The sequence below is a fragment of the Oppia nitens genome, unplaced genomic scaffold, assembly GCF_028296485.1.
Source record: "Oppia nitens isolate AA-2021 unplaced genomic scaffold, nextdenovo-longstitch-racon4-pilon3 scaffold27_pilon_pilon_pilon, whole genome shotgun sequence".
NCBI classification, from domain to species: Eukaryota; Metazoa; Arthropoda; class Arachnida; order Sarcoptiformes; family Oppiidae; genus Oppia; species Oppia nitens.
The window spans coordinates 1250386-1267861 of NW_026533207.1; the positions used below are offsets into that span (position 1 = coordinate 1250386).

The window sequence follows — 17476 nt, forward strand, 5'->3', positions numbered from 1 at the left end:
TTTAGTGTCAATCAGTAAATGCTTTCTAATAAAAGATTTATTTGACTTATGTTTATATGAATTGCATTGGAGATAAACATCCATTAGATGTGATAACTGTCCGATAGATTTGATTGACTCCTCAGTGATGTCCACTCTATCACAGTATATATACTGTAGGCGCGGAAGATTGCGGTGAATATCTTGGAAAAACTGGTCACCAATTATATAGCGCCCAAAATATAAGCAAAGAGTCAAATGTGTCAAACCGTACAATCGGTTTAACGAACCGCTGGTCAGTAAAATATCGGTTAAATTTTCGCCAAATTTGGTCCAACAATTTAATGATAATCGTCTCAATTGTGGTGACATGTGGTCATTGATTGTGGTAAATATGCGCTCAATTGTCAACTTAATAGTCAGCTTTGATGAATAGTCTAATGCCTTTAGTTGGCGACAGTTTTGGCCAATTGTCGAAAATAAATCGCCAGTAAAATCGGTACTAAAACTTTTTGATAAAACAATCTTCAATTGTCTTAATTGTTTCATAAGAGCTAAACCGGTTATCAATGAGCGATAATTATTTTCATTATCAAAATCATTAGCATTCACATCTAATGATTTCAATTGTTGGCCATAAATGTCGGCAAATATTGAAAACAATTTGACCGACCAGTCGTCCAGTTTTAGTGACATTGATTTCAACGATTTCGGTAAAACATAATACTTTTGGGCTGTAAATATATCAGTTAATTTGATACTATTTAAGCCATCTCTAGTGATGTCCAGTGTCTTCAAGTTAGGTAAAAATAACAAACATCTATAAAACAATTGATTAATATTATCTAAATATTGATAATAGTTTCCGTCACACTTGAATGTTATCAACTGTTGGCCAAATCTTTCAAAAAGCCAACCAAATACATGGCCATTAGTTTTCCATTCGACAGTAATTATAAATTTTAGATATATGTGTCTCAATCGGGGAAAGTATGTTCTTATTATATTTAAATAATTTTTCGAAAAATGTATATCACTTATAATAATTGTTGTAATGTTTCGGCAATTTTTAGCAATCAATTCAAACAAACCGATAGTTTGTTTGTATTTCAAAATTGAATCCAAAGATAACCTCTTCAATAGTTTGTCATCAAATACCAGTTGTGTTTCCGTATTTAATATCAATGCCAACCACTGTTTAGACACTGATTGTAGTCTTAGTTTGTCATCAATCGGTAGATATATTAGCAATAGTTCCGCCAAATCATCGCCGAAGCGATCAAACGAGTCGTTTGCTGTCATTTCTTCAGTTTATCTTTAGTTTTGATGTTTTCAATAAATTTTATACTAATTTAAAAAAAATTATAGAAACAGTTCATAAAATTATTATTATTATATTCTTGAAAAACATAATTTATTAATTAATTTTTAATTTATTTTTCATATAATTATTTTTATATAGGTTTTCAGGTTATTATCAGTCTCTAAGCACATGTACTGCATATAAAATATATAAAAAAAAGTTATTATTGATAGGCTATGACTTTCATTTAGTATATAATTTCGTTTAATACTACAAATGGATTGACCCATAAATAGGTGGACAAATTATTAATAATAATAAATGTATTAATAAAGTAAAGTTAAGTTATATACAGTTCAATAAATATCTATATCTATAACTTAGACATAGGATTATAAGTATTGATAACTTTTAATTTATTTATATATATATAAATAGATAATTAGTATTAAATATTTGGATATTTTGGAAATTTTAAATAATAAATATTTAAATACAGTTATTATTAAGCATTTTAAATGCACCAAAATTTATAATTGTGATAATGACTAACCTTAATAATAATACTATGCTTTTGATAATTACGCTTATGATAATTATGTAATTTGTGTTTGAATATAAATATAATGTAAATTAAATTTTTTCAAAGAGTATATAATATTTTTTAATTAAATTTTTTAAGTTAATAATAATAGTTGTAATATTTATTACTATAAAACTAATAACTTTTTAGACAGTAATTATTATGAATATATAGTGTCAAAGCTAGCGTAGGCTTAGTGTGTATTAATTTTTTTTTTTGAAGGTATAGATACTTAATTTAAACACCTGTTTGATTGGCCTAATGAGTGATATTGTATACGGGTTTCAATAGACAGGTGTGTGTGCTATGAATGCGTGTTTTATAAAAGACAAACAAATTAAGTATATATGCGATGAAAGTGATCGACATTTCAAAGCAATTATTATTGTGTGAAGACATTCAAACAAAACACATTTGAATATGAATTTAATTATATTATTATTAAACTCTATTAATGATAAAAACTTATTACACTATTAAATCAAATTAAAATAATTTTTAGTATAACAAACTTTTTAGTATAAAATAAATAATATAAAACAGGTTTTAGGATTAAAATTATTATTATTATTAAAGTTTTTGATATCCGTTTCAATAGACAGGTGTGTGTGCTTTGAATGTGTGATTAAAATAAGACAAACACATTATATGTGCGATGAAAGTGATGGACATTTGAAAACAATTATTTTTGTGTTAAAACATTCATACAAACAAAACACATTTGAATCATGAATTTAAATCAATTAATTCAATTGAAATCAACGGCAAATAGTTTACAACAAATTAGTGATAAATTTCGTGAAATATGTAAACAAATTGAATGCGAAGTAAATATTATAACAAATGTTTGCAATAATTCATTAAAAATTATTGATAACAACTCTTATGACGACAACAATACACGTGTGGTTAACAACAACAAGCGATTCATTTGTTTTTGGCCTAAATGTCGGTATAATTGTAAATCAAAAGCACATTTAAAATTACATCAATTGATTCATTCATCTGACAAACAATTCAAATGTGATTTCAATGATTGTAATAAAACATTTTTCAGTAAATCTAGTCTACAATCACATAAAAATGCTAAACATTTGAATATTAAATATATCTGTAATATCGATAATTGTAATAAAACTTTTACTCTAAATGGTAGCTTATTTAAACATAAATCTAGTGTTCATTATAATAAGCGACCATTTGTTTGTAATTATATTAATTGTCGCAAATATTTCATAAATAAAACTTATTTGAAAATACATTTATTATCAGTACATCTAAAACACAAACCGTTTAAATGTGATGTCAACTATTGTGATAAAACATTTGCTCAAAAATCAGACTTAATTAGACATAAATTACAACATTTGTCTAAAAAACAATTTATTTGTTCAGTCAATCAGTGTTTGAAAATATTTACAACAAATCATTGTTTACGACAACACATATCAACTGATCATTCAATTGAAGCAAAATTTAAATGTGATTTCAGTAATTGTAACAAACTTTACTCTTCATTGATTAGTATGAATAATCACAAACGTATTATGCATTTAAAAATAAAGATACATAAATGTGATGTCGACGGCTGTAACAAACAATTTTCATCAATAACTGATTATCGACGACATAATAATAATACACATAATGGCATCAAATTATTTAAATGTGATTTTAAGAATTGTAACAAAATTTTATCATCAAAATATTGTCTCAATTATCATAAACATCGCTTTCATTCAATACTTTAATTTTTTTTGAGTATGTTTTTTATAAACAACGAAAAAATTTATAATAAATATAAACTATTATGAAATATTCAATATATTTAAATTATACCAATAATACTGTACTATAATTACGATCAATAACTTATATTTTGTTTGATTTTATAAAATGCTTTACTTTCATACTGTATTATATATATATATATATATATATATATATATATATATATATAGTATATATATACAATGTATAAATATTATATTTATAATCAATAAATAAATAATTGTGTTTTTTACTACTACTACTAATAATAATAACTTTTTATTATAAAAATAGAAAAATATTATTTTTAAAAAGTAATATTATATGTATTTAAGTAAAGTTTTTTTTCTAGTATTTTATTATTGATAATTTTTATTATTTCAAATAAAAACAAATTTTTAAGAAAATATTTTCCCCGTTATGTTGGTATAAATGTAAAACTAAACCCGAGTTAAGTATACATTTGCTTACAAAAACATATATGATATCTGATTCTAACATTTATACAATAATTATATTGTAGTTTAGGTTTGAATTGATTAACAAAAAATAAGAGAAAAAATAATTGAAGACATTAAAAGTTAAGATCACTTAAGACAACGATAACAATGATGTCGTCTAACGACTCATTTGATCGCTTCGGCAATGATTTGGCGGAACTATTGCTTCAATATCTGCCAATCGATGACAGACTAAGACTACAATTGGTGTCCAAACAGTGGAAGTCATTGATATTCAATACACAAACAAATCTCAACTTCAGTAGAAAACTATTGAAGAGAATGTGTTTGAATACAATTCTTAACTATTATCTGACAATTAAGTTGTTTGAAGTGATTGTCTCCGAAGTGTCCGAACATTACTGCCGATTGGGGTCATAATTAAAGTAATTTTTTATTATTAAAAAATACATTTAACTGTTTTCAAAGACAACCTTTTCAATAGTTGAATCGCTGAATCCAAGTTTAATTTTGTCTAATTATGGGTATAAAATAATATAATAAATATATATATATATATATACAGTATATAATAAGCATTAAATAAAATATTTAAAAAAATATCAAACAGTTAAAAAGTTTATTTTTAAACTCGTGGTAAAATAATAATAATAAACATAAAATACAATACAATACTTAATAAGTCTATTAAAAAAATATAAAAACGAATATTATTATTATATTGTAGATCATTACTATTGCAATAATAATTATCATTATTGTTATTATCATTTAAATTACAATTAATAGCATATTTTCCACATTTAAACAATACTTTGCTTTTAGTTGAATGAATATAATCTTCAATATAAATGTGTTTGACTTTAGTGTCAATCAGTAAATGGTTTCTAATAAAAGATTTATTTGACTTATGTTTATATGAATCGCATCGGAGATAAACATCCATCAGATGTGATAACTGTCCGATAGATTTGATTGACTCCTCAGTGATATCCACTCTATCGCAGTATATATACTGTAGTCGCGGAAGATTGCGGTCAATATCTTGAAAAAACTGGTCACCAATTATATAGCGCCCAAAATATAAGCAAAGAGTCAAATGTGTCAAACCGTACAATCGGTTTAACGAACCGCTGGTCAGTAAAATATCGGTTAAATTTTCGCCAAATTTGGTCCAACAATTTAATGATAATCGTCTCAATTGTGGTGACATGTGGTCATTGATTGTGGTAAATATGCGCTCAATTGTCAACTTATTTGTCTGCTTTGATGAATAGTCTAATGCCTTTAGTTGGCGACAGTTGCGGCTAATTGTCGAAAATAAATCGCCAGTAAAATCGGTACTAAAACTTTTTGATAAAACAATCTTCAATTGTCTTAATTGTTTCATAAGAGCTAAACCGGTTATCAATGAGCGATAATTATTTTCATTATCATTATCATAATTAGTATTCACATCTAATGATTTCAATTGTTGGCCATAAATGTCGGCAAATACAGTAAATGATTGGATCGACCAGTCGTCCATTGTTAGTGATATTGATTTCAACGATTTCTGTAAAACAAAATACAATAACATATTGGCTGTAAATATATCAGATAATTTGATACTATTTAAGCCATCTCTAGTGATGTCCAGTGTCTTCAATTTAGGTAAACATTTAAAACATTTATAAACCAATTGATTAATATTATAAAAATATTGACAATAGTTGCCGTCAAACTTGAATGTTACCAACTGTTGGCCAAATTTTTCAAAAAACCAGTCAAATTGGTGACCACTAGTTATCCATTCGACAGTAATTATAAATTTTAGATATATGTGTCTCAATCGTGGAAAGTATGTTATTATTATATTTAAATAATTTTTCGAAAAATGTATATCACTTATAATAATTGTTGTAATGTTTCGGCAATTTTTAGCAATCAATTCAAACAAACCGATAGTTTGTTTGTATTTCAAAATTGAATCCAAAGATAACCTCTTCAATAGTTTGTCATCAAATACCAGTTGTGTTTCCGTATTGAATATCAATGTCAACCACTGTTTGGACACCGATTGTAGTCTTAATTTGTCATCAATCGGCAGATAAGTTAGCAATAGTTCCGCCAAATCATCGCCGAAGCGATCGAACGAGTCGTTTGCTGCCATAGTCTTCAGTTTATCTTTACTTTCAATAAATTTTATACTAATTTTAAAAAAAAAATTATAGAAACCGTTAATAAAATTATTATTATTATTATATTTTTGAAAAACTAAATTTATTAATTAATTCTTTATTTATTTTTCATTAGATTATTATTATTAGATAGTTTTTAAGGTAATTATCAGTCGATAAACACATGTACTGAATATGTACTGTATATAATAAAAGTTATTATTGATATATTTATATGACTTTCATTTAGTATATAAATTATAATTGGTTTAATACTACAAATGGATTGACCCATAAATAGGTGGACAGGTTTTATATAAATGGTAATAAATTATTATTATTAATAAATGTATTAATAAAGTATAGTTAAGTTAAATATTTTATAGTCTATATATAGTCTATAATTACTGTTCAATAAATATCTATAACTATAACTTAGACATAGAATTATAAGTATTGATTTGAACTTTTAATCTATATATATATATTAGAGCTAGGCGTTTGAGGCGATTAACATATAAATACTTAATTAAATAAATACAGATAAATGGATTAATATATATACAAACATTTTATATAAAATGTACAAAATACAAAATAAATTTTTAATTAATATGTTTGAACTTATAATTAATATAATTTAAAATGCAGTATAATAGTAATAGTAATAGTAATAGTAATAGTAATAGTAATAGTAATAGTAATAGTAATAGTAATAGTAATAGTAATAGTAATAGTAATAGTAATAGTAATAGTAATAGTAATAGTAATAGTAATAGTAATAGTAATAGTAATAGTAATAGTAATAGTAATAGTAATAGTAATAGTAATAGTAATAGTAATAGTAATAGTAATAGTAATAGTAATAGTAACAGTAATATATATATAAAAATAGATAATTAGTATTTGGATATTTTGGAAATTTTAAATAATAAATATTTAAATACAGTTATTATTGAGCATTTTAAATGCACAAAAATTTATAACATATGATACTATAATATAGAAAATATGATATATAAAAACAGTGTTGGCAGAGACAAAAAATTTGTATAATACATGCAGTAAATTGTATTTTACTGTATTATATAAAGTCAGAATTCAAAACCTTGTATTTTTCCAATCCTGGATTAAATGTTTGTATATGATTGACATTAATAATAATAATAATACTAAGCTTTTGATAATTACGCTTATGATAAAATGTTTTAATAATAATTTTGTTTTTTTTTGACATTACATAACTCATTACTTTTATTACAATGTAAATTAAATTTTTTCAAAGAGTATATAATATTTTTTAATTAAATTTTTTAAGTCAATAATAATAGTTTAGTGTGTATTATTTTTTTTTTGAAGGTATAGATACTTAACTTAAACACCTGTTTGATTAGCCTAATGAGTGATATTGTATACGGGTTTCAATAGACAGGTGTGTGTGCTATGAATATGTGATTAATAAAGACAAACACATTAAGTATATGTGCGATGAAAGTGATCGACATTTCAAACAATTATTATTGTGTGAAGACATTCAAACAAACAACACATTTGAATATGAATTTAATTATATTATTACTAAACACTCTATTAATAATAAAAACTTATTACACTATTAAATCAAATTAAAACAATTTTTAGTATAACAAAACTTTTTAGTATAAAATAAATAATATAAAACAGGTTTTAGGATTAAAATTATTATTATTATTAAAGTTTTTGATATCCGTTTCAATAGACAGGTGTGTGTGCTTTGAATGTGTGATAAAAAAAAGACAAACATATTAGATGTGCGATGAAAGTGATCGCCATTTCAAACAATAATTATTGTGTGAAAACATTCAAACAAACAACACATTTGAATATGAATTTAAATCAATTAATTCATTTGAAATCAACGGCAAATAGTTTACAACAAATTAGTGATAAATTTCGTGAAATATGTAAACAAATTGAATGCGAAGTAAATATTATAACAAATGATTGCAATAATTCATTAAAAATTATTGATAACAACTCTTATGAAGACAACAACAAGCGATACATTTGTTTTTGGCCTAAATGTCGGTATAATAGTAAATCTAAAACAAATTTAAAATTACATCAATTGAATCATTCATCTGACAAACAATTAAAATGTGATTTCAATGATTGCAATCAGATATTTTTCAGTAAAACTACTTTACAATCGCATAAAAATGCTAAACATTTGAATATTAATTATATCTGTAATATCGATAATTGTGACAAAACTTTTAGTTTAAATTATATCTTATTTATACATAAATCTAGTGTTCATTATAATAAGCGTTCAATTATTTGCTATTATCCTAATTGTCACAAAAAATTTGCAAATAAATGTAATCTGAAAATACATATATCGACTGTACATCTAAAGGTCAGACCATTTAAATGTGATGTCGAGTATTGCGTGAAAACATTTTCACAAAAAACAACTCTAGTTAGACATAAATTAATACATTTGTCTAAAAACCGATCTAAAAATCATTGTTTACGACAACACATATCAACTGATGATTCAATTGAAACAAAATTTAAATGTGATTTCAGTAATTGTAACAAACTTTACTCCTCATTGAAGAGTATGATTAATCACAAACGTATTGTGCATTTAAAAATAAAGTTACATAAATGTGATGTCGACGGCTGTAACAAACAATTTTCATCAATAATTGATTATCGACGACATAATAATAATACACATAATGGCATCAAATTATTTAAATGTGATTTTAAGGATTGTAACAAAAGTTTGTCATCAAAACGTTGTCTCAATTATCATAAACATCGCTTTCATTCAATACTTTAATTTTTTTGAGTATGTTTTTTTATAAACAATTAAAAATATATTTAAATTATACCGATTTATTATTATATACTATATATTGAATTTTTGAATCAAATTCAGATGTGATTACAAAGATTGCAATAAATGTTTTGCTACATTAAATGATATTTATGAACTATAATAAACGTGTTGTGCATTTATAAAAAATAATGCTATTCTAAATGTGATGACGACGGCTGTAACAAACAATTTGCTACGAAAGTATTATATTCTACTATTATAATATAAAAATTATTAAATTAGTATTACATTGAGTGTAACAAACAGTTTTCATTGAATATATTGATAATTTAATTTTTAAATTTATTAAAAACACACACACAATATTAATAAATATAGATTACATTGTAAATATTTTTTTTTTTAAATAACATATATTAACTTATTAAAAAATATATTAATTAGTTAGCATATTAATTTAATGTAAATATTATTAGTCAAATAAAATATATTCATGAATTATTTATAATTTTATTTTTGTACATAAATTGTTTTTTTAAGTAATTAATAGATTTATTATAACAATAATTATGTTTAATTTTTTTTAATTAAATTAATAGACGGCAATAATGTATGTATAAACATGTTTGCTATATATGTTTGTTAGAGATGTGTAATTCGTGACATTTTTTATATATATTTCTATTAAACTGACCCGAAGATTAAAAAATTAAAACTAAATCAATTATCTAACTTTAAAAAATCAAATTACAATATAATATATTTATCTAAAATAAAGTTTAACTTTTAAAATTGATATTAAAACTAAAAAAAAATTAATTTTTAAATCATAACTAGAATTTTTTTAAAAACCGGAAGCGAAACAATACCCGTTTTCTACTCTATTATACACTATATGTTAGTATTAATAGTAAAACTTTTGCGTCAATAGTACACTACTGTTGACTTGTGTTTTGTTTATTGTTTGCACAAAAAATAGAGAATTAATTAATTAAATGTATTTATTAATTATATTAATTTAATTAATAATACTGTTATTTACTTTATATATGTTAATAATTAACAATCATTTTGTTTTAAATAATTATTGCTAAAATGTAAGTAAATTTTTACTAATTATCCTATTTTTAAATATCATTATATGATATCTTAATTCAAACATTTATACTATTATTATACTGTAGTTTCAAGTTTTTGATTGATTGACACAAATAAAAGCAAAATCTACTGAAAGATATGAATAAATACATGTAAGTGAAGATCACTGAAGATAATGACAACGACAACAATGATGTCCGCGAAGAACTCGTTTGATCGCTTCGGCGATGATTTGTGTCAACTATTGTTGACATATCTGGCAATTGATGACAGATTAAGACTACAGTCGGTGTCCAAACAGTGGTTGGCATTGATATTCAATACACAAACACATCTCGTAATTGATAAAAATCTATTGAAAAGATTGTCTTTGGACTCAATTCGTGACTATTATCAGACAATTAAGTTATTTCAAGTAATTGTCCGAAAGTGTCCGAACATTACCGCAATTATCTTAAGTAAAGTCTATTTGTTGGACCGTTTTCTTGACTTATTAGTAAAATATTGTTACCGATTGCGACACATCAATGTTAGACTTGATTACGACGGCCACTGGTCGGTCATCGACGTCCGTATGTTTGATTGTTTTTTCCGAAAATTTGGCCAACAATTGCTAACATTTAAGTTTGACAGTTATAATACAACTATTACTAAGAAATTGTTTTACAAAGTGATCGACAGTATGCCTAACCTGAAGAAACTGGACATCACTTATAATAGTAGACGAAAAAGTATTATCCAATTGAATGACTTAATTGTCGGCGATATGAGCTATGATTTGCCGAAATCGTTGGACTCGTTGAACATAAAACTGAACAACTCATCCGTACCATTGTTTAGCCGGTTTGCCGATATTTATGGCCACAAATTGACATCATTGACAATAGTCTCGGATATCAAGATTGCCGATCAAGATTTGACCGTTAATTGCAAGACATTGATTGAAGGGTTAGCTCAAATGTTGCGATTAAAACATCTAAAACTTGTTTTATTGGAACAATTAGTCGACAATTTTGTAGGCCATTTATTTTCGACAATCGGCCGCAACTGTCGGCAACTTAAGGCATTGGATTGTATGTTAAAAATTTCATCCAAACTGACAATTGAGTGCATGTTTGACTCAATCAACAAACATATGTCCAGACAATTGAAACTGTTGTCAATAAATTTTTGGCCAAATTATGACAATCAATATTTGACATTATTGTTAACCAGCGATCTGTTTAACCGATTGCTTGGATTAACACATTTGAGACTATGTTCGGACAAAAAGTTTCGTATAATTGGTGACCAGTTTTTCCGTGATATTAATCGTAATCTTCCGCGACTACAGTATATATGCTGTGATAGAGTATTCATTACCGAGGAGTCAATCAAATCAATGGGACAGTTGGCTCATCTGACGGATGTCTATATCCGATGCGATACAAACACATTGCAAACAAGTGAATCATTTATTAAACAACATTTACTGATTGATAGTAATGTAAAATATTTGTATATTAATAATTCAAAACATGTTTATATATTTAAGGACTCGAAATACAATACTAGACATTATATTCATATATAATAATATTAAGCAACAATTTATAAATTTTTAATTAATTTTTTTTACAATAATTGTCACAAAAATTTAAAGTTTTTAAAAATTTGTTTTGTGTTAAACACATATTAAGTTATAGTAAAGTACTGTATAGTACTGGCTATTAAATTATTGTTATTAACTGTATTTGATTATAACGTTTGTACATATAATTCAATTTGTAGAGATATAATCTCATTTTTTTATAAAAAAAAAATAATAATTATTTATTAATAAATCTGACTATAATAATTAGATTTAATTTAATATTATAGATAATAAAATAGCAAAAATTAATTATACTATATATAGATATATATATTGATACAGTATATATATGATATAAACAGGTTTTCAGGATTATAAAAGTAAATATAATTTTAATATAAGTTTTATATCTAATACTGTTTGGTATGCTTTGAATGTGTGACTATTTCTGATTTTAATTGATTCAATACTATTGACAACACTTTTTATTGTTTAGTATTGAAAAAAAACGTGGTTTTAATTATTAAATTAATTAACAATTAATTACTGGTTTAGTGTATATTAATATTGGATTAAATTTTAGTTTTGTATTTCATATGATTGTAGTTAACAATCATTTTGTTTTTTATTGTTTCGATATTTAATTGAATTGATTGCCATATATTTTGTATACAATTATAGCCAAAATGTAAGTCAATTTAATTTAGTATAAACTTTTAATATCATATATGATATCTGATTAATATATTTATACTATAATTATTATACTGTAGTTTAGGTTTAAATTGATTGTAAAGATCACTGAAAACAACGACAACAACATTGATGTCAATGGCGAAGAAGGACTCGTTTGATCGCTTCGGAGATGATTTGGCGGAACTATTGCTTCAATATCTGCCAATCGATGACAAACTAAGACTACAATCGGTGTCCAAACAGTGGTTGGCATTGATATTCAATACACAAACTGATCTCATATTTAATAGAAAACTATTGGAAACAATGTCTTTGAATTCAACAATTCGTGACAACAATTGGATAATTAGATTGTTTGAAGTGATTGTCCGGAAGTGTCCGAACATTACTGCAGTTATCATAAGTTATGGGTAAGTGTTTTGAACTATTATTTTATTGATGAAAATAATTTTTATTATTAAAATATTGTTCAAATATTTTATAGTTAACACTTCCCGGTGCTGTCTATATGATAATACATTGCATGAATTTATTAATGAAAAACTGTCACCGATTGCGACACATCTCTATTACACTTGATTACGACGACCACTGGTCGGTCATCGACCGTACGTTTGAACGATTTTTCTGTCAATTTGGCCGACAATTGTTGACATTCAAGTTTATTAGCTATAGTCAGAGATTTAATAGACTATTATTTTATAAACTGGTCGACAGTATACCTAACTTGAAAACACTGGTTATCCCTACTGTCCGATTAAATGACATATTCATTGGTAATAATAATAATAATAATATGTATTATTTGTTACCAAAATCGCTGCAATCATTGAACATAACACTGAATATCTCGACAATGACTTTGTTCGGTAATTTTTGCAAAATTTTTGGCCAACAATTGACATCATTGACGATAATTTTTGAACCATTGATGATCGATGAACACTACTATTACCGTTTTTAACCACTTAATTAGACATATCAATTTTAAAAATTAATTAAAAGTGTCAAAAAGGTATGGAACTAATTATCACTAAACCTGCCATACCATGGCAGATAATGCGATAACTAAAGTAGTCGAATGGCAGTAAATGTGATAACTGGTATCTACACAATTATAAGTGTTTTAAATATCTAAATTTAGTTATAATTAATTAAATATATGATCGATCAATTAATAAATAAATAATTTAATATCCTAGGATCGATCAATACTGTAAAATTAATAATCAAATAAATAATAAATTAAATTAGTATTAATAATGCATAAATAATAGCATTAAATAATGAAAAAAATCATGAGTGGAATGAATTTGATAGATAATAAAAACTTATAACATGACTGGGATTTTGTGCCATCAAATTAAGCAAATTCCAGGGAAACAATTACCACTAAACCTGCCACTTATCGCATTATCTGCCAATGGAAAGGCGTGTGCGCAACAACGGTACTCTAAATGGAAGAAATGTCATCTGAAACCATTATCGGCCGGTTTTGAACAAATGTCGCGATTAAAACAACTTAAATTTGAATTGACGTACGATTTCGACATTACCGGTAATATTAGCGGCGATTTATTTGAGACAATTGGCCGCCACTGTCGCCAACTTAAAGCATTAGACTATCACTTAGAAATTTCAAATGCAGAAACAATTGGCCGTATTTTTGTCGCAATCAACAAACATATGTCCAAACAATTGAGACGATTATCAGTGATTTGTATAAATTATTTTAGCATTTCAAAGACAAACAGTTTATTAAACCGATTGAACGGATTAACACATTTGACAATTAAATTAAATAACAATAATCTAATCGATGATAAGTTTTTCCGTGATATTCATCTCAATCTTCCGCGACTACAGTATATAGACTGTGATTGTCTGTTCATTACTGAAGAGTCGATCCAATCTATGGGACAGTTGGCACACCTGACGGATGTCTATCTCAGGTGTGGTTTTAAAAAACTAACAATAAATGAATCATTTATTTCCAATCATTTACTAAATGGTACTAAAGTTAAACACTTGTCTATTAAATACAATGATTTAACATTAGATAATCAAGAATTTAAATTTGGAAAATATATTAATAATATAATTAAATAGTGATTGGGATTATGATTATGATTGCGAATAGACATAGAAATTAGAGTTAGAAATAATATATATATATATTTAAATTATATTACAATTAATTAATTTACATGAATTTATATCTATAGAAATTTTTTTATTACAATACAGTATAGCAATAGTTTTATTATTACAAAAATATATATAATATGAAAACTGATTTTTGGATTAAAAAATAAAAGTTAATTTTGATATCCGTTTCAATAGACAGGTGTGTGGTTTGTATTATAAAATTGAAATATATTTGAATTATGAAAATAAATATTATAAACGGGTTTTTTTTATTAAAAATCAATGTTAACTATTGTAATATCCATTTCAATATATGCTTTGAATGTATGATATAAAAGACAAACAAATTATTAAAATTGCATTTAAAAATAAATAAAAATAAAATGTGAAGTAAACGGTTGTAACAAACAATTTACCTCAAAAGCTGATTATATTAGACGACATAATAATACAAACATAATGGCATCAAATTATTTAAATTTGATGTCAATGATTGTAATAAAAGTTTGTCATCAAAATATAGTCTCGATTATCACAAATTTTAAATTAATTATTAAACGCTAATTATTGTTTTTTAATAAAATAAAATATACCGTAATTATCATTTGAATGTAAATATTGTTTAAATTATTGATTAACATTTATTTTAGTATTAAATAGTTATTTTAAATTAATAAAAATAAATAATTTATGTGCAAATATTATATATGTTTTTGTTTTATTAATTAAACAATCTAATATAAATATCTTAAATAATTAATACAATCAATATACGAAATTATAAATGTATGAATTAATATTATAATAACATTTTATGGATAATTAAAAAAATATATATCATAATCACTGACACTATCATTACTATTACTAATATTATTCATAAATATTATAATTCAGATATTTTCCGCATTTAAATACTTGTGTTCCCATTAAATCCGTGTAATTAATATACAAATGTCTAACTTTACTATCAATTAGTAAATGTCGTGAAATAACTGATTCACTTGTTTTCAGTTTGTTTGGTTCGCACCGTAGGATAACATCCATCAGTTTAGTCAACTGTCCCATTGATTGGATCGACTCCTCAGTGATGGACGCGCTGTCACAGTGTATAGACTGTAGTCGCGGAAGATTGCGATGAATGTCACGGAAAAACTGGTCACCAAATATCCAACAACGGTCTAACTCTAGCGTCAAATGTATCAATCGGTGTAATTGGTTAACCAAACTGTTGGTCAGTATTATATTTGTGTCATATTTAGGATAACATTTCACTGATATTCGTCTCAATTTTGAAGACATATGTTCATTGATTGTGGCAAACATGCGCTCAATTCCTACTATTGTTAAACTATTTGATGAATAATGCAATGTCTTTAGTTGTCGACAGTTTTGGCCAATTGTTTTGAATAAATCTCTGATAAAATCGTTAGTAAAATCGTTTAACAAAACAATTTTCAATTGACATAATCCTAGCATTTGTTGTCCAAAACAGTCAATCAATGGCCGAAAAATATCTTCATTATTACCTAACAATCTATTCACCGATATGTCCAACGATGTCAACTGTTGGCCATAATTGTCGGCAAACTTTCTAAACAATTCAATTGATCTATAGTTTAGACTAATAGTCATTGATTGCAACGATTTCGGTAAAACTAAACACTTATCGGCAGTTAATATATCAGTCAATAGTATACTATAAGTCTTATAGTTTTTGATATGAAGTGACTTCAAGTTTGGCAAACAATTCAAACATTTGAAAAACAATTGTTTGTTACGTTGACCACATTCCTCGTCAGTCATGAATGTTACCAATTGTTGGCCAAATTGTCGACAAAAACGATCAAATGTATGGCTACTACATAATGTCTGAATATGATTACTGGGCTTAAGATATATGTGTGTCAATCGGTAACAGTATTTCGTTAATAATTCAAACAATTTTTCCCAAATAAATACATTACTTATAGTAACTGTTGTAATGTTTGAACAATTTTTGACAATTGATTCAAACAAATCGATAGTCTTTTTGTAATCCGTAAATGAATTCAAAGATAATCTTATTAATAGTTTGTCATCAAATATGAGATGTGTTTGTGTATTGAATATCAATGCCAACCACTGTTTGGACACCGATTGTAGTCTTAGTCTGTCATCGATTGGCAGATATTGAAGCAATAGTTGACACAAATCATCGCCGAAGCGATCAAACGAGTTCTTCTTCGCTGTCATTACTGTTGTTGTGGTCATTGTCTTCACTGATATTAACTTTCAATGTCTTTCAATAGTCTTGTGTTTTTAAAACATTTTCATTCAATTCAATCAATAATAAGATTATAATATTTATATATATATGTAATAAATTAAATGCTTTTTTAAAAAATAATTAAATGAGAAATCAAATGATAATCCAAAACAAAACTACTAATACTTACATTTGATTTTTAAAAAATCAATTGTTTTAATAATAATTGTATTCAAAAATATAGAATATTATTAATATATTTATCACACAATTATTAGTTTAATTAATTAACTGATGAAATAAAATGAAACAATTATTACAATTAAACAAAAAACTGAAAAATAAAATAACTAATTAGGGATTAGATATGAAAAACTATTGAAAGGGTTTTTTTTGTTTTTTAATTTGAAAACGTTATATTAAAATAATTAATTAACAAATTGTTTTATAATTATATAGTTTAGCAAGTTAATATTATTAAATTTAACATAGTTTTCTAATTGTATTATATTTTAAAAATAAAACTAAAATTTTTTTTATAAGGTTTCAAACAATTAGTTTTTAAAAAAATTAAAAAAAAATATTTTTTTAACATGCATAATCAATTATCGGTTCGGTTAGTTAACAA

At 25.0% G+C, this 17476-nt stretch overlaps 1 protein-coding gene across 1 annotated transcript; it reads left to right on the forward strand.

Annotated features, from left to right (window-relative positions):
- The first annotated feature begins 10145 nt into the window (after positions 1–10145).
- On the forward strand, positions 10146–11758 carry LOC128954439 (uncharacterized). Its single transcript, XM_054300019.1, has 2 exons — positions 10146–10182; positions 10270–11758. Exon 2 carries the CDS (start codon positions 10359–10361, stop codon positions 11754–11756), a length of 1398 nt encoding a protein of 465 aa, XP_054155994.1. The 5' UTR covers positions 10146–10182; positions 10270–10358; the 3' UTR covers positions 11757–11758.
- Positions 11759–17476: the final 5718 nt, after the last annotated feature.

Coding starts and splice junctions, on each gene's coding strand:
- LOC128954439 (XM_054300019.1), top strand. CDS start 10,359: ATGACAACGACAACAATGATGTCCGCGAAGAACTCGTTTGATCGCTTC.